Source organism: Stegastes partitus, unplaced genomic scaffold (assembly GCF_000690725.1).
Source record: "Stegastes partitus isolate 25-593 unplaced genomic scaffold, Stegastes_partitus-1.0.2 Scaffold1961, whole genome shotgun sequence".
NCBI lineage: Eukaryota > Metazoa > Chordata > Actinopteri > Pomacentridae > Stegastes > Stegastes partitus.
Genome location: NW_007579692.1, coordinates 2,232 through 27,530, shown reverse-complemented (window position 1 = coordinate 27,530; position 25,299 = coordinate 2,232). Strand labels below are relative to the sequence as shown.

Here is a 25,299-nt window from a genome sequence, read left to right as displayed (position 1 = left end):
TTTTTTTAATGATACAGTTTAACTGTACTTTAAGGGATATTCAGTGACTTGGACATTCTTTTTTATATCCATTCCCTGAATTATGCTTTTCAATAAGCTTTTTACGGAGGTGCTCTGAGTGTTATTTTGTCTTCGTGGTGCAGTTTTATCCAGCAGTGCTGATTCACCAGTGGCTGGACCTTCTACATACAGTTGTCTACTACAATCACCAGAGATACACAGATAATCATCACAACACTGATTTTATGACCTCTAGCACCAACTGGATGTACCTGTGTTAAACTAGTTAAATTATAGACTCTTGTTTACATTTTATATTTTTACCTAATTGACATTATCTTGTAAAACTAAGTTCACATTTTGGCAGGAAGGAGTTTTATTTTTGTAAATTCTCATCCAAAAAGAAGCCAAATTGATTTTATGTTGAAAAACAATAAAAGGGGAAAACTTAAATATTTCTATATGCACTGAAAATAATAAGAAAATAGATGTTGTGCACTAAACGAGTAAAATACTTTGCACTGAAACTGATTTGAGTAAAAGTAGCATATAGTATAGTAGCAGTAGTCAAGTAAAGTCAAAGTACCCAAAGTACTTGAATACTCGATCTATTGTTCCTTCCTATTCTAATAATACAACCACAACATCATCCTGAAATGACTCAAACACGACCAGAACTTTTTTATTGTTTGAGGAAAAGTTCAATACATTTTTCAATAACAAGATGATCTATTTAATGTAAGCTTTTTGTAAATATTGTGCTCACTGCTGCATGTTTTTAAATCTCCACTAAGATGCTGAGAGTCATTACGGTCGCAACTCCCTGCAACACAGCTACTGTTTGCACAGCAAAGCACATCTCCTGACTCCTCCCCCTGAGCAGCCTGTTTAATTCCTGTGAGGGGATGCTTGGCTAGTAACCTAATAAAGCTGCTGGATGCAATCCCAGGGCATAATGTGTGGATCATGTTCATCTGACAGACCTGCTCTCTGCTCCACTCCTGCACTCACACAACCTGCTGCTCTCGTGTAAGTACTGCAGGTCAGAGCTTGACAACTTGTACAGTAGATGTGATGAAGGGAGACGTGTCTCTGCTGATTGAATAAATCACGTGGACTTATGAATGACAACAAACTGCACACAACGGGGACAGACACAGAGAGAACACCTGCTTGCATTTGGTAAGTTTTAGCTTTTGTATTTTTTGGAAATTGTTCAAAAAGAAATGGCTGAAGTTACTAATGCAAGTTTGTTGTTCTGCACATTTGCTGAAAAAAATTTAATGCAATGCTATTTAATTGTAACATTAGTCTGAATGTACAGTAACTCACAGTCTAATTAGTGTTCCCTTTAGCACTAATTGTCACATTTCTCCAACATCCTGGTTAAAGTTCAATGAGTGGCAGCAATTAAGTGTCGTATGCTTTGACTGCACGTGTGATAATTTGCTCCTATGCACAATGTTTAAAGAATGCTCTGCATGGCATTTTGTCATGGAAAGTCACTGGCTTAAATCCCTAGTGGAGTTATAAATGTTTTGCCCAGAGGCAGCTATCCTGATAGGGTTCAGTACATTTCCAGCCACATGCACACACCAGGAATACATAAGTAGGCTAATCATTTTTCTCATTATTCTTTTTGCCAGGAGGTGCCTGTCCTGGTGTAACTGTCAGAGCATAATGGTGGCATTTAAAGGGATCTGGACCAAGGACTTCTGGAGGGCTGTGTCTGGAGAATACCTGGCCACTCTCATCTTTGTCCTTCTAGGCTTGGGCTCCACCATCAACTGGGCTGCGGGGCAGGAGAAGCCTCCTCCAGCTGACCTAGTCCTTATCTCGCTGTGCTTTGGCCTCAGCATTGCCACTATGGTGCAATGTTTTGGCCACATCAGCGGCGGACACATTAACCCCGCCGTCACTGCGGCTATGGTTGTGACTAGAAAGCTGAGCTTGGCGAAGGCTGTGTTCTACGTGGTGGCTCAGTGCCTGGGAGCTATTACTGGAGCTGGGATCCTCTACATAGTCACACCTGCTGCTGTTCGAGGCTCTCTCGGCGTGACCACGGTGAGAGCTGAATCATTTTTAATTGTGTGATAAATGTAGTTGTCCTACTATTTATGAGGTTTCTGTTTCCCAGGTGAACTCTGACATCTCGTTGGGACACGGCCTCCTCGTGGAGCTCCTCATCACGTTCGAGCTGGTCTTCACCGTCTTCGCCACCTGTGACCCCAAACGCACGGACCTGGGTGGCTCTGCAGGCCTGGCCATCGGCTTTGCTGTCGCTATAGGTCACCTATTCGCAGTAAGTAGCTTCCAGTGAGTCGGATTTTAATGATAGATGCAATAAAATAGTTGGGGTAACTAATTAGATTCCACAGAAACAATGATGTATTCACAGGAAATTTACATTCAGACAGTTCACATTAAAATTTAACCACGATATTACAGTCTCTGAGACAGCGTCTACAAATCAGTGCACCACCGTCGCAGACTTAAAGATTAATCTGAAGATCGCGTCACAGTCAACATTAGAGAAACGTAGAACAAGGCTGGAATCCAAGAGCGAGCTCCTTTAGCCGAGCAAGAAGCAGGTGCATCAAGCATCCACTCCTCATGGTGTGATATTGTACGCTTCTCAGTGATTCACACCCACGTGCACATCTTTTTTGGAGGCTGCCATCGCATGGCAACCAATCTCTGGGGGGGCTTCCTGAACCCTGCAGAGCAAATGAATGCACAGGGAGAAAGATGTTATCTCTCTCGCTGCTCAACTGATTTCTGCCTTGGTCTATTTAGCAAATGCATACATACATATATTACAGCTTATATAAGCTACATTCTTCCAGACAAGGGGTATTATGTAAGTCAAAATAAGACAGCATTATGCTACACATTGATGTTAATATTGAACACAACTGTGATCTGTCATCCAGCACGCTGTTGTTTGTCTTTTAGATTCCCTACACAGGCGCCAGCATGAACCCTGCTCGCTCCTTTGGTCCCGCGATGGTCACGCTTAACTTCGAGAGCCACTGGGTAAGAGATGCACCCCTAAAAAAAGAGGATAAATTCAGAAGTTTGCACTGGTAAAACACTAACCCACTCACTCCTCCAAGTGTCTGTATCATATCTGTATGAATATCTGCTCCCTGGTTGAGGCAGGTGTCATGTCAGCTTGTTCTGAAATAATTTCTCAGTGGTTATTTTAACATCTGAAAAGTCACATTTTCGGCACAATTAACAGCAAACCCGAGCGTGAGCTAAAAATGAACTCAATTAGTGCAAAAACCAAAACGAGATAGCTTAAACACTCATTAAAAGCATCATATGACCCATGCATTTGTGAATGGATCCTGCAAACGAAGAAGGGGAGGGGGGGGCGAGGAGGAATCACAAATTTGCAGAATGTTCACCTCTAGCTGCATAATGAGATGTCAGCGAACGAGGTGTAAAATAACATTAGCTCTGAATTTTTTTGTATGTATCCAGGCAATTATTTCCACCGAGCTATTTGCAGACAGCATGGAGTGGCGCTGAGTGTGTGTGTGTGTGATGTGATGGGATCGTTGTGTCGGCGCTCTGTGACGCACTTTAAACTTGAACATGCATCTTCTGCTGCTGCCTTAAAAACAAGAAGTGAATTAACTCGGCATAGATTGGATAATTAGTTGGAATGTAAAACTAATTGAACAACAGGTTTGCTTTCCATTTGTCAAACAGAACCTAAAAGGGAAGTCTGCTAACAAACTAATGATGCTTTTTTTTAAATATGCAAAAACAGAGAACTCCATTTTTGTAGATTTTCAGAAAGCTTATTGTTTGCTTGAGATGATATCAATCAAACTGAAGTCGAGAGATAGCTTAACATTATTGATATTGTCTCGGGCAGACGATGGAACGGTGGGTTTTCTGAAGGTTTTGTGAAGATGGAGTTATCTGTTTTTGCAAATGAACTCTTCAAATAGAATTAATTAGTCGTGTGAGTGCCCAGCAGTGCATTAATTTAACCCATCACAGCAGAACTTGTGTAAAAATCAGAACAAGAAATGTCCTTTTGAGTGTTTGTTAATTAGAAACCCCTCCACTTAATTCCTGCATGATGTTCTACAGTGCAGCTCTGTCAGAAGTGTCTTCTCTCGGTGGCAAATGTTAGACTCTGAGCATCCCAGCCCTCTAATTAGACACTGATTAGCCAGCCGACTAATTAAGGTGCTGTTTGCGGCAGGTGTACTGGGTGGGACCCATTCTGGGGGGCATCCTGGCCGCCGGCTTGTACGAGTACCTGTACTGCCCCGACCCCGAGGTGAAGGAGAGGCTGAAGCACGTCTTTAAGAAGGACACGTCGGGGAAATACAGGGAGGTGGAGAGTGACGACGTCGCCGTCAAGCCGGGCTCCATCCACACCATCGATCTGGAGAAACAGGAGAAAAAAGACCCTTTCCACGACTCCATGGGAGAAGTGCTGTCCTCTGTATGACTATCACGTGCACTGGAGATGGAGACCAATTTGTAGAGCGGGATGGCAATCAAAAACTTTCTAGTGTTCATCTGGAAGCTCCCCTCCCCCCCCTTTGTCCTCGGAGCAGAATATGATTTCTGTCCACGACACAACGTTGTCGTATTAATTTCCTTGTCGTAACACGGCTCAATCTCTCAAACATCTGCAGCCTGCTCGATACTCCTCCTGAGGGGCAACTCCCTCAACGATCCTGCAGCCTGGTGGGCGCACACCGCGGACTGACAGCCCGCAATACGTTGTGTTAGGGAAATATGTGTGGGGTCAACCAATTACGTGGGGTCATCACGCTGAATTGGAGAAGTGAAGTAGAAAATGCACCCTTGTTATTTTTGGATTAGTGTCACATTTGGTCCGTGTATCGTATATGTAATAAAAGGGGAGATTTTCCTTGTGATCATTAAGCACATTACAGATCACAAGCAATTGAAGACAGCTCTGACAACCTTTATTATCACAGTCGCGTTGCCGGGCTCTCTGTTTTCAGTGCGCTCGTCGGGGAAACAGCTGGTTCATTTACATTTATTTTTGTAGAAACTCTATCTCCACTGTTTTGGGTGTTTATAATGTCTGTTACTGTGTGATTTTTCTATTTCATAAAAACACTTAGCTGGTTTTATTTTATCGCTCTAGAGTCTTGTAGCACATCTTATCTATGATTTCCTGTTTATCAGACTTCAGCGTTTAATTTATTGGTAGGATGTTTGACTTACCTGTGTCAAATTCTGCAGTGATCATACACCGCAAGTGCAACAAGATGTACAAGATATTGTAATAATAAACATTTTTCTAATTATTCTAGTCCTCTGTTTGATTTTTGCTCTTGTTTTTACGCATGCAAACCATCAAATCCACTCTAACTTCTGGATATCTGTGGGAATCCTAGTGATGCTACCTATATGGTCTTTCACTTGAGACACAAGTGGTAGGTGCTGGGAGAATAGAGAGGAGGTTCAGATCTGTGATGGATTGGCTCATCTGCCTCTGGATGATGTCTCCCTATGGCCAGATAGATGTCCACAGTGTGTGTTCCTCCTGAGTTAAGTCGCTGAGAATAGCTCCATGTAATCTCATTCCATCAACGGAGGGCGCAGAAAATGGTCCCACTTTGTGATAGGAAATAGAGGTGATCTGTTATGTCCACACTTTATTTCCTTTGCTAAAAGAACAGGTGATAGTCCATCTTTTTTTTTCTTTTTTGGGGCGGAAGAAACAATCAGCCCCAATGATCCTGCTGCATCTGCTAAAGCTGTTTGCACGATGCAACTATATTGCATTTGCAAGGCTTGAACACCAGTGTAATTCAGATACTAAATCAAAAATAGTTTTAACTCCCACTTGCACCAACTCCCCTCACAGTCACGGCCTCCATGCAGTGTTTTCTTTTTTTGTTGCATGTGACAACAGCATCACCTACTGGCCGCAGTGTGAATCGCACCCTGTGTCCTGGTGCTCCCACTTGTTTTTCTCCAGGGGAGGGCAGCCATGAGCCTTGGATGTGCAGGTTTCCACTGCAGATGTAGGTAGACACAAGTCTGCTTTATTCAGAAGTTGCATTTCATATGAAATTGATCCAGGCCGTGAATTCAGAACTTTGCAGGGAAAGAAGTGCTGCGAAACTTCAAAACAGGAATCCAGCTTTCAAACAGGAGCCAATCAAGTTCATAGTAAATCACCTTGTTTTTAGCCTACCTTCGTATTCTTAACACTTTTGCAATTTTCTGAGAGTAGCTTAAGGACGTGCTGGGATGCTTATTCTCACTCAGACCGCCTGAACTGAATCGCATTACCGAGACGTTGCTGTGCTCAAGATTAAACTGTTGCTGGACGCGGTTCTTCCTTGAGTTGAGAATGGACAGCACTGACTTTCCCAGCTGCACCATCCTTTACCTGCAGGCGTTGTGTCTGTATCCCTTAAGGCTTCAGTGGCTTGAGGCCAGCACTCTCCTGGCTCCCCTTAATCATCTTTATAGCCCAAATAAATGAGTGCATAAATCTGATGTTTCATGCATTGAATATTTCCTCTTGGGACCGATGATGGGGAATGGGTTCACTTGGTTTTGATTTATCGGGCCCCGACTCATCTGGAGATTAAATAGAGGAAGACAGGTGAGGATAGCAGTCCCGGTTGGAATGGAAATTTGGTTTTCCTTATGAATTTCATATTGGCGAGGGAGAGTAAAATGTTTTTTAAAAAAGTATTTACCGCGGTGTGCATGCAGGGCAACAAAACACTGACGAAATGTGTTGTGATAGTTTTTCACACTCTTCCATGAATTAGAGAACGCCGTGCCAATCAAATCATGAGATTTCATTAGACAAATGCGCTCGCTGCGTGTTGACAAACTTCCAAAAGGTTGACTCCTCAATTAGCAAAAGCAAACACAAAGTGACAGCAAATAATAGACCAAGAGTTTTTTTTTTCTTCGGCTGCCTGTTTGTTAACATCTCGAATGGCTTATCAGCGAGATGTTGAACAGAAAAACTGATAACGCATGGATGGCCCTCAGAGTGGCTGCCTCCATAATTCATTAATTTACATTCGCAGTCATTGCAAATACCAACAATAGTTATATGATTGGAATATTGTGAGAACCAGAGACTCATTTGCACATCATACAGATAGAAGCAAAGTATATCTCACAGTGCATCTCACGCTTATCTAATTAGGAACAGGCAGCTTTCTTGCCACTTGAAAACTCTGGATTCTCAATTCCCAGCATACAACAGAAAGGGCAAAAAGATAAAACACACACCTTAAAGATCATTAGCAATTAATATTTGGGGGATTCATGAAGAAAAACAGCGTTAAACACTTGTTTAATAATTCATACTATAAACAAGAAAGTCTCCCACTTCCTTAATAATTTAGACGTAAGCTAATGTTGATTTATTCAGGAAGGTCTCTGCCACCAGCACTGCCTGGAGTGCCCAAATTTGAATTAAAGTAGGACAGTAGCAGGCGAGTCTGTAATAACATTTGTATAATTTTATTATTGCTCTGGGCTCAGTTCATTTCCTCCTCCAGTAGCTGCGTGAAATTGTTTGATTCTGGAAACTGCCTTGAGTCTGCGGCTCTGGGGTTGGAGGGTGGTACAGGAACAGGAAGGCATGCGACACTCTCTCTGTCTGATGCTGTCAGACACATAAACACACAACTCCACGTACACACACACACACACACATGCAGAGAGAGAGATAAATAACTTTGTTATTCTGGGTTTTGTAATACTGTTACATTGGCTCACTTAATAACTCAAGCTGTCTTGAGAATATGATTGATATTCTCACTCACCTTGTCACTTATGATAAATATTTTACTGCGTTTGTGTGAGATAGCTGGCAACCGGAATAACTCATTCATTACATTATCACATCATGTGAATATGAGAGTTTGTGTTTATGTCTTTTTCCAGCAGAGAGATTGTCATTTCTTGCTAATATTAGTCAAAAGAAGCAAAGTGCTGTTTGTATAGAAGCTGATAGGACGGCATTATTTTAATGTAGCTTTACTACTAAGAAATATTTCATTTCTGTTGGCCCATGAGGAAGAATTAAGCTCCACAATCATTTGGGTTTTTTTTTTTTTTACTAAAGCTATCAAGTCTTATCATGAGATTTCCAGTCCTTCCTCCACTATAGTGTGAATTTGTTTACCAATGATGGGACTATCATTTCCAAAATGGTAATTTACAAAACTCTGATTACTCTAACACAAACAATCAAGTTTGGGAGGTATTAGCTCATGTAACACACACCTGGGACCCCGGTGGCTTTGACACAGGAAGGGAGGGTGGAGAAGTTCTGATTGGTTTCCTCGGGCTCTGCTTCCAACTTCCCACCCGCACACATTCCCTCACTCCTCCTCCCCCACCTCCTCCTCCAATTCCTTTATGCAGAGCAGCCCAAACTGCAGTTTGATGAAACACATTTGTTTGACTTAACTCTTGCCGCGCCATCACGGCTAAATCTCGAAGGCCTGTCGGTGTAATGTGGCCCAACAGCAATTGGGTTAATGAGAGGATATATGTACAAGTGTGGGACTTGACCGGAGGAGCTGTTTTCCATTTGGGTTTGGTCTGCTCATGTTATTAGGGAAACCTTTATTATTGTTGCCCTCTAGTGGGAACCATATAATAGGATTACATTTTATTAGAGCCTCCCAGCATTACCCAAGCAGCCCCCTCCTCTTGTCTCTCTTCCCCTCATAGTAGTGTCACTGACTCCTCTGTCCACTGTGGGTGGGATGGGTGCAAGGGGGACGCCAACAAGTGGGGAAACTAGAGATCCCACACAATAGGGATCTCCATTGTTCTTCAATTACAGACAAAGTGATATCGATTTTTGATCAAGTAAGCGAACAGAGCAGTCTCTGTCGTGTGTTTTGTGAACTGAAGTAACCCCACTGTAACAGGAGGCAGCGACACGGACGCAGCTACGGCACAAAAAGCTCGTTCCCCGCGTTTTTGCGATTACTAACGAAACAAAATAGCGTCTCTGTCATATAATTACCATTATTAACGGCGAGCCCTCTGAGGCCGCACCTGCAGGTATGACTTAGATCACGCCGTAGCTATGGAGACGTTCTCCGAAGCTAAATTTCATTGTGCCAAAGATAATATTTGATGAACAGTTCTGGCCCAAAACTGTGCAACCCCGCAGGGCAAGACTGAGTCAGGATCTGGAGCAGCTTCAGCACTTTCCCTCATCCATCCCACTCCCTTACATAACCACAGGCCATCGGAGGGGTGTGGCAAGTGTAGCAGCAGTTATTAACATGGTCTGGGGCGAAAGCAACATCTCGCTTTGTCCGCTGACTCGTAAGCGAGCGGCGGGCCCGGTGTGATCCGGTGGTTGTAGACGATGGTGTAGCCCCCCTGACTATTATCTAACACTAGAAATGAACTTTATAAAGATGCTCTCAGCTCAGCAGCATGCTGGTTTCATAAATATTAAAGTAAATATTCAGAAGCCAAAAAGTCTAGACCGGGTAATTGTTAAATTGGCAGCGATAACTGGAGCCTTCTGTTCAGCAAATGGTGTCAAATTCCACCTTAACAGGGAAATAAAGAGCAGCTACTGTGGCCACACCTATGGGATAATGGTGAACGCTGAGGTTGCAGTGCAGCACTGACACGAGTAAAGAAGGACAATAAAGCCAACAAACCAAATGGCGATTTTATGCACCAGTATGCTAACGTTAGCCATCATAAGCCTCCCATCATACCAGTGAGCTGGAAAACTGTGTAGTCAACTAAGAAGGATTGAGTTAAACTTTAACTTAGGACTGTTTTCAGTGTTTCGAAACATACTCTCGCTTAGCGTTCAAGCTGTGACCCAAGGAATCGCCGAGCTAATAATCACTCGGATTTTTGTGAGACTTTACTGCGGTGAGGTTTTTTTTTTAAACTCCCAGCGTGCACAGCGAGTTCTCCAGGCTTCCTCTCTCTGGATTTATAACCCAATGATGTCATTCAAGTAAGGCAGTTTCTGTTTGGAGCAAACTTACATCTGCAACCAATCTGGATAATTTGTCCACCAAAATATGGCAGAGCCAGCCGGAGCTCGCCTGTTGTTGTTGCTGCTGTAAGTTAGATCCAAGTAAACTTACGCCCCCCTTCCACTGGAACAATAGCTTTTTTTTTTGGGGCCTCCAACATCACGTGCGCCCAACAGTCTCCACCGGTTGTTTCGACAACATCTGATGCATGTTTTAAATACTTAAGCGAGAGACCACATTAGGAATGGGTTCCATTTGTGCACAAAATGGATAACGTATGGGATCTTAAGGCCTCGGGTGTTCTCCGTTCACTATACTTTGTCAGACTAATGGCATAAAAATGTGCATGCATCCTCAATAGTTGGGTGTACAGTGCACCAGCCAGTAACCTCTGGGGCAAATAACTTCATCCTAACACTTTAATCCTGTGTTTGTTTTCCTGTGGGACACGCTGGTTAAAAAGTGGAAAGTTTAACGAGTGGATCGGACGGGCAGAGGGATGACTGGCCCGTCCTCAAAAGCAATTTTGTTTGTCATCTGCAAAAGATGCTCTGAGAAGGAAACGCTTTTGATGGGAAGAAGTGGAAAAAACCGTTTTGTTGTTGTCTTGCATCCATCATCAGTCACTCGTCCCTCGACGTGGCATCTTTAAAAACAAACTGGGATTGACTTTTCTCCCTGGATTAGAATACCCAGCCTGTTTGTAAATATTTGCTTCACATGATTGTTTTTCTACATTTTTTATTTCATTTTTTTTGTTTTTTTTCTTGTCTCCCTGCTTCTCATGTCGGGTAATGTTACAATAACATGGCTAAACTGATTTGCTCTCATAACTGCTGTTCAGATTAATGCTCTCACCGGTAGGGGGCGCAAGAGACGTTTGAGCCTTGCTCCATTGTGCATGGCGTGGGGAGAAGTGTTCAGAATGTAAAGGGATAACTGTCAGTTCTGGGTCCAGATGTGCACAAAATAGTGCTCTTAAGTCACACGCGGAGTGATTATGCGTGTTGACTTATGAGCGACTTTTTAAACATGTAATTCCTTTACTGTGTGCATCCCCCAAGTAATTCTAAAAGCCTCAGAAGTGCCTCAATCTTCCTGAAATCATGCATGGTTGAACATTTGAAATGAGCTCGCACATCACCCTCGGGCACTGATTCAGACTTGATTGAGGCAAGGCAAGCTGCAAGTGCTTATTTATACAACTACGTCATTTGGAGGTTGTCCAAAGGGAGGAAAGAGACTGAAAAGATTACAAAGGAGAGAGCGCAGAGTGAGAATTTCATTAAGCACATTCCATTAATTTAATAAGTTGATTCTATGCTAATCAACAAGTTGCCCTGACGCACATGCGGTGTGTGCTGCATGCGTTGAAAGGAGAAGACAGGTTAGATGTTTGAGAAGTAAGAGAGGCAGAGAGAGAGGAGAAGAAAAAAAAAATCAAAGGACTCCACCAACAATCTATATAATTATCATCATCTGCTGCTTTTCCTCCCTGGCAAAGAAACACTCCATCCATTTGTAGAAATCGCCCGGGGGAACGTTACATCAAAACTAATCATAACGATTAAAATCAGCTTCTCTGCGAGAAGGAGGCAATAGGCAAGTTGGAGGCAGGAGGGGTGAGGGTGTTGTAAATGCAGAAGAAGAAAAAAAAAATTATTTATTTGATTTTATAAAAACATAAACTCAACAAAGACTGAGGCACTGCTGTGATCTCTTCCTTTGCTCGCAGTTTTATTCTGCAGATTGGTTTAGACTGGGGCAGAGACATGAGCTAATTGTATCCTGATCTTTGCCTTGAGGGGTTTCGGAGCCCTGGAGCATGTATTCTCTGTATTTTGTTCTGTCTACCTTAGCCAAGCTATTGCATTTCTCACTGGTGTAGGAAGAGAAGCAGATCGTGGGCCAAATCGGAGGGAAAAGGTGCACAAAAAGATACTTTATGCCGCTCTATGTTTCAGGTAAGCGAAGATTTATTTGGTTTGCTATTATTTCCGAGGTTGGATGGACTGGGACATAGAGGCGCAGCAGCTTTTACGCATGTGCCAAGCGATTCGAGCGGTACAGTTCTTAAAAAATATTTAACCACTTCCTGGCTATTGTTCCACGGTTACTGTACAAATGTATGCGCGTGTCTACGGTATAGGATTCTTTGGCACATCTGATGCGAACGAGCAGCGGATTAGACGGCGATCTTGTCGAGCAAACACTCTACTTATCCACCGTGTGAATTCGCTCCTGGCGCGTTTCAGGCTCCGAAAACATTCGCCGTCTTCCGTGTCGCTGTTGCTGTACAACTTGCCGATAACTTACTTAAACCGGCGTTTTTCGTTCCCCCTAAAGATTTTTTTTTGTTTCTTCCAAGTCAGATTTGTCGTGAAACAGTTCCATTTCCTGGCTGCCCCAGATCTTCTAATGAAAGACGCCATTGTGGAGTAATTTTGCCGCAGGCGTATTTCTTATTCTGTGTGACAGGATGTACCTTTTTTACACACGTCAATGTAAAATCTGTGAATCATCCTTTTAATACAAGCCGTGGCCGTGCTAGGGTAATCATATTTTACGTAAAAGAGGACAAAAATAGGAGCGAATTTTGTCTTCTCCCCTCTCTTGGCTTTCTGACCGCGCCGTGCGTAATCAACTCCAAGGTCCGGATGCAGATATGTAGTTACCAAGTAGCACTAAGTAGACTTATTTTACTTTAACGGCATCGCTGTGTGTGTGTAAACTTCTACTTCTGTTCAGAAAGTGTGTGCTTGATGTGTTATTGTATATTCCATCCTAAGCAAAAAAGCAGATTGTGTGTTTGGTGACTTGTCACTGGGCTGCAGGGAGGATGACCCTCATAAAGACATTATAAAAGTCTTAAGTTTTGGTCACCTGGGTTGAAAGCCAGTGGCCAGTTTCACCAGTTCCAGAGGGTGAATGAATAAACAGAATGAGATGTTGGCTTGTCAGGACCGATCACCTGATGGCGCTGTAACAAAACCGTCCTCTACCACTGTGCTCAGCTCCTGTAGCTCTGTGTTCCAGTGCACCTCACAAACACACCTCTGAGCTGCTGGGAGAGGACTTTCTTTTTTTCTTTTTTTTTTTTGGAAAAACAACCCACATTACATTTGTGTAACTACACAACAAGTTTGAAGTTTTAGCTTTACTTGCTAAATTGGAACGCCTCGGAGACAAACGCTGTTATTATACTTTGCACCGTGGCTCTGGCACTCCTGTGCCCTGGGACAATTTGGTCTGTGCCAATGAACATGCACCACTGTCTCCAACAGCCTGCAGCCACACAGCGCTGATCACACTTCCCTATCCGTGATGTCATCCCCGATGAGCAGCTGCAGCAACTCCACAAAGAATGATTCCGAAGTGGCTCTATTTGTAGTAAAAAAAAAGTCATGGAGTAATTATGGGAATCTGCTTGATAAATATGAGGGCACTGCTGTCACATTTAAGAAAACTCGGTAACACTTCTGACATTGTTCATCGTGTGGATTCTCAAACACGTTTGAAAATGATCATATCCAGAGATTCTGTTTAAAAAGTGGTACATCTGGATATTTCAATTTCACTCTAAAGAGCAGCACATTTAATCTTGTAATGCTGTATTTTTTATCTTGAATGGAACCTCTTCGGCTTTCCACGAAAAGTATTTTTAGCCCAAACAGCTAATGCTCTTTCTAAGAAATATAAGAATACAGTCAGCGTGAAGTTGTGGCTTGTAGGACTGATGTAACACAAAATACAGTCGGTGTCTCTGTATTCCTAAATTGAATTGCCTTTAAAAGACTGTTATTCAGGTTCAAAAGTTATGAAAGCACGCGGTGGGGAGACAACAGCGGGATTAATGACAGTGTCAGAAGTTTTACCGAAATGTGCAAACAGTGCTACTGCAGTGTTTTTGCTTTGCAGCAGTGTGCAGTTAACTTATAATGCCTAAAGTCCAGTTTTTAAAGTCCAAAGGGATACAAACCAAACCAGCGTACAATATTTATTCACACCAGGCTGTTATGACAGTTCACTACCTGCTATTTCTTTCTTTTTTTTTTTTTTGCCTTTACAACTTGCAGCGACTGAAGTTAACCCAAAGTCTGTAGCTGTCTGTGTGTGTGGACATTTGAAACAAATGGCCGCGGGCAACGAAGCAGAGACAACCCATCCAGATTATGTAAATACCAGTCTGGCTGCCTCGAACTGAATGTTAATGCTCTGATCTGAAATGCTAATTGTGTCTTGTGCGATATGTCGAAACAGTGAAGAGCTGCATTGTGGGATGGACAACTGAAAGTTAGTTTGTTGCTTATGCTGATCCCAAAAGGCCCTTTGATTATTACAATAGCAGACAGATGCCTGCTTCCTAACTTTGTGGCGCATCAGTCGGTCTAATCCTTCACCATCTCACCAAACATCCAGCTGCAAGTGTTTGTTCCGTGAAGTTTTAAGGGGGAAGATGCTAAAATTATGATTTTTGCCTTGTTTGTGAAAGAGCATCGGTGGAAAACAGCAGGAGTAACAGGAGCAGCTCAAGCGCTCCCGGCTTTGATGCACTGTGCCTGTTTTAGATTTTTGTTTGTGCATACTGTGGTGCAGCGAAATTACACAAGCTGGGCAAACGAGCACATTCACTAAACACATACGTTTCGTCTTGTTTCGCAAACATCGTCACACGGCGGGCTTCTGTGGCACCGATTTCGAAATGGCAACAGGTAGGGGAGAGTAGTGGTGGATCTGCTGTGCACATCCCAGCTGATGGATGATACACGAGCACGCCAGTCCGCCGTCACGTGCTCTGGTTGTTGATTCTGGTCCAGTTGCGACCTTTGAACTGTTGTCGAGCTGGAAAACTTAGAAACGTGATGCGGCCACCGGTTCAAGATGTCAGGGTCCACGACGCGTGTTTTTATTTCCACAAACAGAGTGATTTAGTGATATAAGGAGCTGGCGAACCCCTCAACCCTCCCCTCCCTTCCTCCCCCCTCCTCCCACCCACCCAGCCACCCGTTCTTTTTCACTCTCTCTTCTTTCTCCCCTGCAATTTTCCATAATGCCTTACAGATTTTACACTCAATCCACCTTTGCGATGACAAGGCTTTGAGGAAATCCAATTCCACCAAGCTGTTTTCAGAACTTACTCTCCACAGGCACACACACACACACACACACTCGCTCTCACACTCTCTCTCTCTCACACACACACACACACACACACACCACCATCTCCACAAATTAGTCAGGGAACAAATTACCTGCATTCTGAGTGTGATCCCACGCACTTTGCCGGCTGCCTTACACAGGTCCCCTTTTGAAGAGCAGCCATGTGATTTCTCTCTCTTTTGCCCTGCAGGCCCCTTTGCCTTCTGCGAGGGATTCTGGAGTTGAATTTTAAAACTATGTATGGCTGCTGCCTGCGCTTATCAGCGCGTGCACAAGTGGCATGCAAATCAGACCAGGATCACACACCGCATTGGAGGCCTACACTCAAAGGCAAGCTTAATTGCTAATTGGGTATCTAGGTGTGAAACTCACACTGCCAATGAGAAGCAGGAATGTGGATGTTTTAAGGCCAGTGGTTGAACTAATTAATTTTAATCTGAATGTTATTAAAAATTGTGGATTCCCTGCATTTTCTATGAAAAAAAAAACAGCCCAGGAGAGTGCTGTGGCAGTACTTTTAACTGCAATTGGACATGTTGTGGTCTGGTTTTATACTCCGTGATATCATTAGTGTGGCGGTTTTGCAATGCATCATACAGTAACTCTTACATTTGTCAGGCATGTAGCCAATGAGAGACAGATCAAGGAGAAGTTTGAATCGTCTCCTCGGAGGGAAGATGGCTGTGTTTGGAGGCTTCAGTTTCACTGATTCTTTGTGCCAGTAAAGGACTCTTCAGTTACTGATAATATTCTGTTTGAAAGGAGTGTTTGGCCCCTAAACACTGTTTGTACCAAGTGTTTGTTGTGAGACTGGAAAGATCATGATGGTAGTGTGGCGGTGCTTGGTACTGGGAGGGTTGGGAAGGTTGGCCACAGTGAATGGATGAACTTTGTGGGACTGTTGTGTTGAAGGAGGGTTTGACCTGCTGGAGAAGAAGGAAAAAACTGAACAATGGGCAGCAGCAGCAGCATCAAGGGGGGAGGAGGAGGAGGTGACCGCGCACAGAAACACTGCTCCAAAAAAAAAAAAAAAAANAAAAAAAAATAGGGGGGGCCAAAGGCCAGCTGTGGCAGGTCCAGATGTGCGCGTTAACTCGCATAACCCCCACATCATCACAATCTGTTAGGCAGGATTTGTTTTAGTCGTGAAAATGCGACACACATACCTGCCACTGAAACAGCGACAGCCCAAAAGAGCCGCGGGCGCTACAATGCTAATGTTGTCGGGGGCTTTGACTTCTCCCAGCCACTGCAAAGAAGCTGCTCCGTGTGACAGCCACGGCGCCGCGCTTCCCCCGGTGTTCGCCATCCGCGCTTTTCACGCCTCTTCACATTTGGCAGGTGTGGTGGGGGGACAGAAAAAGAAAGGAAAAAGAGAGAGAGGAGGAAGAAGAAGAAGAAGAAGAAAAAAAAAACACCCCGCCGTCCTATCTCTTAACCTTAAGTCTGAGCTGTAATGGACGAAACGGATATCATGGACTTAACGCATCAGAAGGCGAGAAAGCGACCGCGTCCAATCAGTTCCGTGGATGAGTCGGTGCACGCTTCCCTCAAACGGCTCCCGATCCGAGCGCCGGAGTGCAGGGAGCCCTCACTGATGTTCGCTGTCAGAGGAGAGCCTGTTCCCGCAGCATCTCTCAAGCAAAATGACCACTCGGTGACTTCCTCTCCAACCACAGTGATGCCGGCGCAGGTAAACGCGTAAAAGTCCGATTTTTTTTTTTTTTCGTCCTGTGGAGAAAAGAAGAAAAAAAAAAGAGAAATAACTTAAGATTGATGTCGATCTGTCACTTTTTACTAGATGAGCGGACACTTGGGTTTTACTGGATGCAGTGAGCAGATCGTCTTCTTGCTGTCTTTAAATGTAGGCTGCGCACATATTGTCACATTTAACCAAAAAAATCATGCACAATCCTCTGTTTTGCTGCTGTAATGTCTCTTTCCATCTTTAAGTCCAGTGATCTCCAGTGGCTGAGAACAGAACCTTCACTCAGTGTCTGAAACTTTTGGGGATAAAGTAATTTTTTTTTTCTCTCTTCTCATCAGAAATCGTCTGTTAATGGTGTTTGTAGGTTAACATGAGACAGTTTCTCCAAATCCTATTACAGTATTCAAATCAAGAGTCATTATTGCTCATTTCCTAGACTGAGATTGATGTTCCAAATTAATTTGGTTTTGGAGATTATGGCCCACAGGAGTGGATGCTTCTGGATTGTGGCAACATTCAGGTCAAGGTCAGGCTGCTCTATCTCGCAGAGAAGAAGAAGAAGAAGAAGAAGAAAAAAGCTTCCTTTTCACTCCTGACTGTGGAGTGAAAGAAATACAGATTGTTGTGTCTGACTATTCTTTCTTTTTAGTCTTGAAATATTTAAAAAGAATCTATGAAACCCCCCCGGGAGTTGCTGGAATCATCTTTTTATTTTTGATTTGCAGCAGCAGCAGAAAAAAAATAATATTTTCCTGTGAGTCTCACCTACCTGTGTCATAATGTTTTCTGCCTTTGTGCTCCTGCAGGATAATCGCTCCAGCATGTCCAGGCCCATGATCACGCGGTCACCAGTGTCTCCCTTGAGTAACCAGGGCATCCCAACACCTGCACAGCTCACCAAGTCCAATGCTCCTGTGCACATCGACGTAGGCGGACACATGTACACCAGCAGTCTGGCCACCTTAACAAAATTCCCAGAATCCCGGTGAGTCCGCCACACCGTACAAATGTATTTTAAGTGTGCGATGAAGATAAAGTTTTGTGTTTGCGGGGGGACCAGCGTCAGAATTTGCTCTCAGTTTAATGTCATCCTATTTATTTTTTAACATTTAACAGCCGAGTGTCACGTCTCTTCAAATCACAAAGCATCTCGTGCACACACTTGAAAAAAAAAAGAAAAAATCTTTGCTGTCGTTTGTTTTTGCATCTGTCAGGTAGTGAAAAAAAAAACGTGAAGTGAAGCTCGCAGTTATTTTTAAGGAGTAAACAATTTGCAGGAGCTTCAAGTGCGGGGTGCAGAGCACAGACAAAAGCAACTTGGTTATTCTGACAGATGTCACAGCAGCAGTAAAGAGCCACGGGGCATGGAGCCATCTGGAGGCTGGGAGGCCACACTGTCGCTCCGAGCGCCGGCCCCGGGGGTGAATGGCACCCTGCCTCAGGCCACCAAGCACCAGCTGGCCCTGACCTCTCCAGACCACCTCTGTTTTTAATCTTTCTTTCTTCCTTGTCATGTGAATTGCGGTGATGTTGATTGCTTCAACCGAGGTGGCTACAAAAACTGGATTTTATGCTTCAAGTGTGATATTTGTGCTTGAAACAGTAAAAAAAAAAACACAACACAAGATTGGTAATCTCTCCATGTTTGTCCTCCTGCCTCCTTCCTTCCTTCCTTCCCTCCCTTTCTGCCTAAACCCGCCACCCCTCCTCTCTCTCTCTCTGTGGGTAGAATTGGTCGTCTCTTTGATGGCACAGAGCCTATAGTCCTGGACAGCCTGAAGCAGCACTACTTCATTGACAGGGATGGACACATGTTCCGCTACATCCTCAACTTCCTCAGGACGTCCAAGCTCCTCATCCCAGACGACTTCAAAGTGAGTGGATGTCCATCCTAGAAACTGTAAAGTCTCATCAGCCAGTCAGCAGTCCTACAACTTAGCACACACAATGAATGCTAAGGCCGTGGAATGCCTTTGGTCACTGGTCCTCCTCGAGTAGCTGAAAAACAGTTCCCATGCCGGAGACAGAATATCAGGGCTCTGCCAAACAAAGCTTAATCATAATGCATTTCCTCATCAAGAGGCACAATTTGGTCCCCTCGAGCCATTAGCAGCCCAAGATTCCTTTGTGATACATGAGGAAAAACAGTGTGCAAGCGTGCACTGAGACAAATGAATGCATCCATGGCCACACGACACGCTACATCCACGGCTCCCTGTGTTCTTGTGCCAAGCGTCCATCCAGGGCGAGTCTCTCTCTCTCTCTCTCGCTGTATGTGACACATTAGCATTCCTTCATTTTACCCATATGTATCATTTAGTCAGTAATTACTTAACTCGCCCTGGGAGAAAGCAAATAAGCACATTATCTGATGGACTGTCCACAGCGCGAGTCAATCAGTGGAAAGTATGTCAGTTAAAATAAGCAAAGACAAAAGGCAGGCTCAAGTTCACGCTGAGGCCATATTCACATCGGCTAGATTTTGAGGGGAGCATGAGAAAACTGGAATGTGCTGCAATTTAGGCCCTGCAGTCCTGCGGGTAAAGGATCTGCTCCTCTACCCCACGCAACCCTGTGCTACATGTCGCACTACATCTCCCTTACTTGGGATCTTTTCTAATTTTTGCTGAATGGTGCCTTGACTGGGGTTTATTGCTCGTTCATGTAGAGCGCAGCGTCTCTTTTTGTTTTCCTTTTTTTGGATGGGAGGGGAGGTTTGGCTCCACATTAGAAAGAAAATCTTAAACAGATTTGCTTATTCTGTTTTGTTGTTGTTTTGCTCTCTAGTAAAGCAAGACGTACTGTATTCTGCATTTAGTGTAACTACACTGGATCACATTTAAAAGAAAATCACACATTTACAATAACTCACAGTATTTCCCATGCTAACCTATATTAGCAGACGTTGCTTCTTCCTGGATGCTAAAGGTGTGAACACCCCTCTAACCTGTTTCCTGCAGGACTACAGCCTGCTGTACGAGGAGGCCCGGTACTTCCAGCTGCAGCCCATGCTCGCCGAGCTGGAGCGCTGGCGTCAGGACCAGGAGCTGGGCCGGGTGTCGCGCCCCTGCGAGTGCCTGGTGGTGCGCGTTGCACCCGACCTGGGAGAGAGGATCACGCTCAGCGGCGACAAGGCCCTGATCGAGGACGTGTTCCCGGAGATCGGCGACGTCATGTGCAACTCCGTCAATGCCGGCTGGAACCATGACTCCACGCACGTCATCCGCTTCCCACTCAATGGGTATTGTCACCTCAACTCTGTCCAGGTAATGGAAACTTCTGGCTTTCTTCAATTAGCAGTCGTTAATAGGTGCAAGGTAAAGCAGTGTCTTCGTATACATATATATTTTTTTATTCCAAATGTGCGCCCAAGGAACTGACCGAGGTGATGATCTGTTCATTCAGCTTCGTTTCATCTGCTGTTACAGAGGAGGCTTTAAAACTTCTACTGATGTCTGATTGCGAACTCTTATCTTTTTAATCTAATCAAATCACAAGAACAGCCTTGCAGAAAAATGTTCTTTGATGAGTTCATCAAAGCATTCATTTAGCAGGCCATCATTACACAAGTCTACCACCATCTTGACTGTGAACTGACTGGAATAACAATGTTGACTTTGGCTCCGGAGCCGGTGGACGGTCAGTTTTAGCAGCATCTTCACATCCATCTGGCTTTTTGTGCAAACCTGATGGTAGATTTCAGCATGTTGGAACATCTTGGGTTGGGTTGAAACGCAGTGAAAACACTTTAGATGATGAGGTCTTAGGAGGTTGGGGAACTGATGCTCAAGCCTTTTGGTAACGGCTCCTCACATATTATTGTTCCCGTTTGTCCAAGAAGTGCAAATTTGTAGAACGCATTTCCTAGTAAGATGACTGTTTACCAGCACTGAGGTTGCAGTTATTTTTGTTGATCAAAGGTGTCTCGCTAACTCATGATAGCAACGCTTTGAAGATGCCTGGAAAGTTTATTTTTATTTCCAGAGGAGCAAAACAATGAGCTTTGAGTGCGTTCAAACCCAATTCATTATTCAAAAATTGATCTGTGAGTACGTGTATTTGAGAACTAAAGGTCAGTGCACGCTTGACACTCACTATTACTGTTTATTGTACTGTGTTTAGAGGATTTAATATTATCTTTTCCTAGGTATGATGGCCTCGAGGCAAAGCCATACTTGCAAGAATAAAACTTTAAAAGGAAAGCTTTCACATAATGCACCAATAAACATTCGCTCAGCAAAAAAAAAAATTATTTAATCGTTTCAAACTCCGCTGTTATAATCAGCATGTATTTGGCAATACTGCATTTCCCTGATTATATATTGATATTCCACTAATTCATTGATGGCAAAATCCTCCGATACGCATCAATAAATGACGAACGGGAGGCACATTCGAAAAAGATTTCACAACGATTTTGGACTGTGTCTCCATCCGAGGAAGTCGAATCTCCACCTCCTTTCCCCCCAAAAAAAACACACAAACAAACCCGTCTCTTAAGTGTGTGAGTCGTGGAGAGCAAGCAAGAGAGTGAGCATGCTCCCTGGCAGGTTGTCCCCAGGCAGAGCCCATAATCCTGTTTGGTTATTAAAGCACGCCGGCGGTGAATGCTGTATCTGCGGCTAATGGAGGCAGGGCGGGGGGTTTGAGAGAAGGAAGGGGAGCAGAGAGAGCTGCCAGCAGTAGGGGGACCTTTGTAGTTTTGGCGGAGGCTTGGGCCTGGGGGAGAATTGGGGAGAAGAAGAGGAGGAGGTGGTGGTGGTGGTGGGGGTTTGCTGAGCAGCCCACACTGAGCCAAGTGGCAGAGAGAAAGCCTCACTGCTCCCTGGGGCCTCTTCGATGGAATGTGATCCTACAGCCCCCCCGGACACGTCTGTAGATGTCTGCAAGGCTGCGAGATCAGGAACAGCTACACACAACGCGCACGCAGACAAACACGCGTGTACACCAGAAAACAATGAGATTGAGGCACGAGGCGATATGAGAGAGGCTCTTGGTTTTGTGAAAAGTCTTGTGAAAGTCTCATCCAAATTCCCGTCACAGGCCGTATGTTGCTGCAGCTCACTCCCAAAGCTGCTTCCAATGCTAGACTTAGCACTAACGCAGCAGCAGCAGCAGCAGCAGCAGCAGCAGCAGCGTATAATTGGAGGTGATTCTGTGCTTTCCGGCTTTGCGGTGGTGAACAAAAGGTTAGAGGTGACGTTGAAGTTGTAGCATCACGGTTCAGTCTTTCAGCGCGTCACCAGATGATTAACGCTAATGGAGTCTTCATAATCGATATTGCTTCTGACATCCTCTCGCCCTTCTGTCTCGTTCTCCCGCTTTCAGGTTCTAGAGCGTCTCCAACAACGTGGCTTCGAGATCGCCGGCTCCTGCGGCGGAGGCGTGGACTCGTCCCAATTCAGCGAGTACGTCCTGAGGAGGGAACTGAGGAGGACAAGTCAGCGAGGACCCAATTCAAACAGGATAAAGCAGGAGCAGCTGGACTAGAAGCCTCCCGAGCAGTAGGAGGCGCTAGACTTTTCTGTGGCAGCCAAAATGCTTGACGCTGCAGAGCTCTGTGGACTCTGTTTTTCTTCATTTCCTTGTTGATGTTTTTGTTTTCTTAAACTTGAGAACCATCTAGAGAATAAAAATGAAGTGCAACAGGAGATTTTTTTGCCATAAGAAGATACAAGACATTTGATAAGTTTGAGATTGCAAGGACATTTGTGATTGTCTAGCCCCCATAAACCAATTTTAAAAAGGATTTATATATGCTGGATCCCCAAACAAAGTTTGTTTTAAAACTTGGAGCCTACATTAGGTTGAATATGATTTCTAATTTACCCATATAAATTTAAAAGGCTTTTCTGGCTGATTTAGTGAGTTGCCCAGCTCGTCACCACTGACTTGGTTTTGTTGTTCCACTGGCATATTGGCTCAGTCTGTTTTTACCCCTCGTTCTGAAAAGGTCACTGACGTGTTGCTTACAGTACAGAATGTCTCAGTTGTCATACACAGTTAGTTTCAACAGCAGCATCCTTTTTTTTCATAATTAACATGATGTTGAATATTGTGATACCAATGAAGTGTTTTGACTTTAATTTGAGGTTCTTTTATCGGCCCGCGCCATAAAATAGAGTCGACATTAGTATGAATTTAACATCAAAGACCATTCTATACACAGTAATAAGAAAAAAAAAAAATTTTTGTAAATGATTATGTCACACCATTTGCCTCTTTGGGGAACTACAAACCCCATGTGCTACCTTGGGAATTTATTTAATTGGATCATAATATTCCTCCGAGTCATGACCTGTAAATTTTCATCGTATATGTGTTTGTGTTTTTTACATTGAATCTTTTTAAAGCAAATTTGTTGCCTCAGACATGACTGAACAGATTAAAAGCTTATTGTACTACCCACTCCAAGATCACTTTTATTTGTAGCACATGTTGATATGAAGTTGGATATAAAGTATTTCTAAGATGACTGACCCACCTACGCTCCCTAGATTTGAGTAAAGAGGAATGTAGCAAAAATAATAATAATAATAATAATAATAATGTGAAATAAATCTCAGCTAAAGTTGTCATGGTGTCTGTCCGCTGTTTTTACGAGCGTGTCTGCTTAGTGTGTAATCCCTTAAATTCACTGCATTTGTTTTAGGATTATTTCTTAGCATCCTGAACGTACTTATAGCGGCAAGCAAGGCCAAAATCTTCTACATTATGTAGTGCTTTAGCTCCCCACAACCAGAGAGGTAAAGCGAGCTACCAAGGCAGTATCGTACCTTGGAGGATTTATGCTGGTGCATCAGTGACTACATGGGGCATTCTTTACTTAGTTATATTGAATAGAGCCGACTTCTCCACGCAAGTCCTGTCAGTTGTGCTTCCACATATTCCTGCAGGGCCAAAATCCAAAGTGAAATCCCACACGGAGCCCTGTCGTCTTGTCTCCATCCCTTTTGGCAGAATCTCCACTTTCTTCGGCTATCTACGGTTTATGCTATATGTCTCCCTTTCAGGCCTCTTTGCCCCAGATTCCCTTTTGACTGACTGCTATTCTCATAGGCTAGAGGTGCAACTGTGAGTGGTACACAGCCATGCTTTGTTCTCAATCATACAAATCTAACGTGGTTTTTGTGTGTGTGTGTCTGCTTAATTAAGCATTCGGGGTGCAAAGAAAAAAAATCAAATTTTTAGCTAAAATCATTAGAATTTACTGATTTAGTGGGTTAGTGTTTGAGACAATCACTGGTGGATCATTTTTAGCAAAGCTACATGCAGAGTAAACATCTATATCAAAAGCCAAATCTTTTCAAGGGACAATCATTTTAAATATAATTATTTGCTTCTTGCAGAGTGTTAAATAAAGGATTGATATCACTCACATGTCTGTACAAATGTAAAGCTACTGTGCAGCCATGTTGTGCAAAAACTATAAAACCACAGCTTGTTGGTTTTATGCACATTAACAAAGGTAACTAAACCCTAAAGTATGAAGACTATGAGCATGCTTACTCACTTAAGAAGCTTTTAGGCAGAGCCAGACTAGCTTATTTCCTCCTTGTGTCATGACAGTCGCATCTCTTCACTCATCTAACTCAATTAGCAAAGTTTTGTACGGCGGCATTTATCTGAGGAGCAAATTTGATCACAGCATGAATGCTAATGTATGAAATGAAAATGTTGTTCAGGATGTTGTCGTGGGGGAGAGAATGAACATGTGTTTAGCTTTCGCTCCAGTCGTACTTTTTTTTGTGCATTTTATGTGATTTTTTAAGTTTGCTACCTGCGGGGCAGCCCGAGCATAATGAGACCTTGTCCAGCCCTATCGCTCCTCACTTCCTGGATTCCGACTAACTTGAAAAGGAATTAGAGATATTCTCCTCTCAGGACGCGGGCGGTTGCAGAAAAGATGAATGGTATTAAGAAACTGACTTCCAGTCCTTTAGAGGACAGGGGTTTGGAGGAGTATAAAGCAATCTGAGATCCTCCTCTCTGCTGTGGTGTGTCTGTGATCATGCCTCTTTCACTTGCTTTCTCTCTAGTGATTATTTCCAGTCATCAAAAGGCAGAGTAGGCCCCGGAGAAAGTGGCTGTGGCCATCTTTTCCCTCGCTCCTCGGGCTTTGCTTACTCACCACTAGTGAAGGTCAGTGGATGGACTCATTCACCTCGTCTTCAGATCATCAGCCCTCACAGTGCTCTGTTCCACGGCCCAGCGCAAGCAGTGGCTCCTAATGAACGTCCCGACTAAATACACTTATTAGATTATATTGTGCGCTGGATTTCGTCTTCCTCTATCTGCAGTCTTCTCTCTTGTTCTGTGTTGATCTGTAGGTAATATTTTGTACTGTAGGTGCCTCCTACCTTTATTGAAAAAGCCTCTTGGCCATTTTATGCCAGCAAGATAATTATAAATGTA

General features: G+C 43.7%; 2 protein-coding genes across 4 annotated transcripts; both read left to right on the top strand.

The window, feature by feature from the left end:
• Positions 1–1,653: 1,653 nt before the first annotated feature.
• Positions 1,654–5,316, top strand: LOC103373356 (aquaporin-4-like). The gene is made up of 4 exons (XM_008303229.1): positions 1,654–2,064; positions 2,138–2,302; positions 2,956–3,036; positions 4,226–5,316. Exons 1-4 carry the CDS (start codon positions 1,681–1,683, stop codon positions 4,475–4,477), a joined length of 882 nt encoding a protein of 293 aa, XP_008301451.1. The 5' UTR covers positions 1,654–1,680; the 3' UTR covers positions 4,478–5,316.
• A 6,323-nt stretch (positions 5,317–11,639) lies between these two features.
• Positions 11,640–23,460, top strand: LOC103373355 (BTB/POZ domain-containing protein KCTD1). 3 transcript variants are annotated; one of them, XM_008303227.1, is made up of 5 exons: positions 11,640–11,980; positions 17,691–17,869; positions 18,614–18,758; positions 19,845–20,150; positions 22,213–23,460. In XM_008303227.1, exons 1-5 carry the CDS (start codon positions 11,972–11,974, stop codon positions 22,372–22,374), a joined length of 801 nt encoding a protein of 266 aa, XP_008301449.1. In that variant the 5' UTR covers positions 11,640–11,971; the 3' UTR covers positions 22,375–23,460. The 3 variants fall into 3 exon arrangements, with proteins under 3 accessions (XP_008301449.1, XP_008301448.1, XP_008301450.1); XM_008303226.1 differs by lacking the exon at positions 11,640–11,980 and adding an exon at positions 16,219–16,869; XM_008303228.1 differs by lacking the exon at positions 11,640–11,980 and adding an exon at positions 16,983–17,040.
• Positions 23,461–25,299: the final 1,839 nt, after the last annotated feature.

Bases quoted from the DNA above. Each gene is read 5' to 3' on its own strand.
- LOC103373355 (XM_008303226.1), top strand. From the start codon at position 16,633: ATGGACGAAACGGATATCATGGACTTAACGCATCAGAAGGCGAGAAAG. The intron at 16,870-17,690 runs GTAAACGCGTAA...GTGCTCCTGCAG, and splicing joins CCACAGTGATGCCGGCGCAG to GATAATCGCTCCAGCATGTC. The intron at 17,870-18,613 runs GTGAGTCCGCCA...CTCTGTGGGTAG, and splicing joins ACAAAATTCCCAGAATCCCG to AATTGGTCGTCTCTTTGATG.
- LOC103373356 (XM_008303229.1), top strand. From the start codon at position 1,681: ATGGTGGCATTTAAAGGGATCTGGACCAAGGACTTCTGGAGGGCTGTG. The intron at 2,303-2,955 runs GTAAGTAGCTTC...TTTGTCTTTTAG, and splicing joins CTATAGGTCACCTATTCGCA to ATTCCCTACACAGGCGCCAG. The intron at 3,037-4,225 runs GTAAGAGATGCA...TGTTTGCGGCAG, and splicing joins TTAACTTCGAGAGCCACTGG to GTGTACTGGGTGGGACCCAT.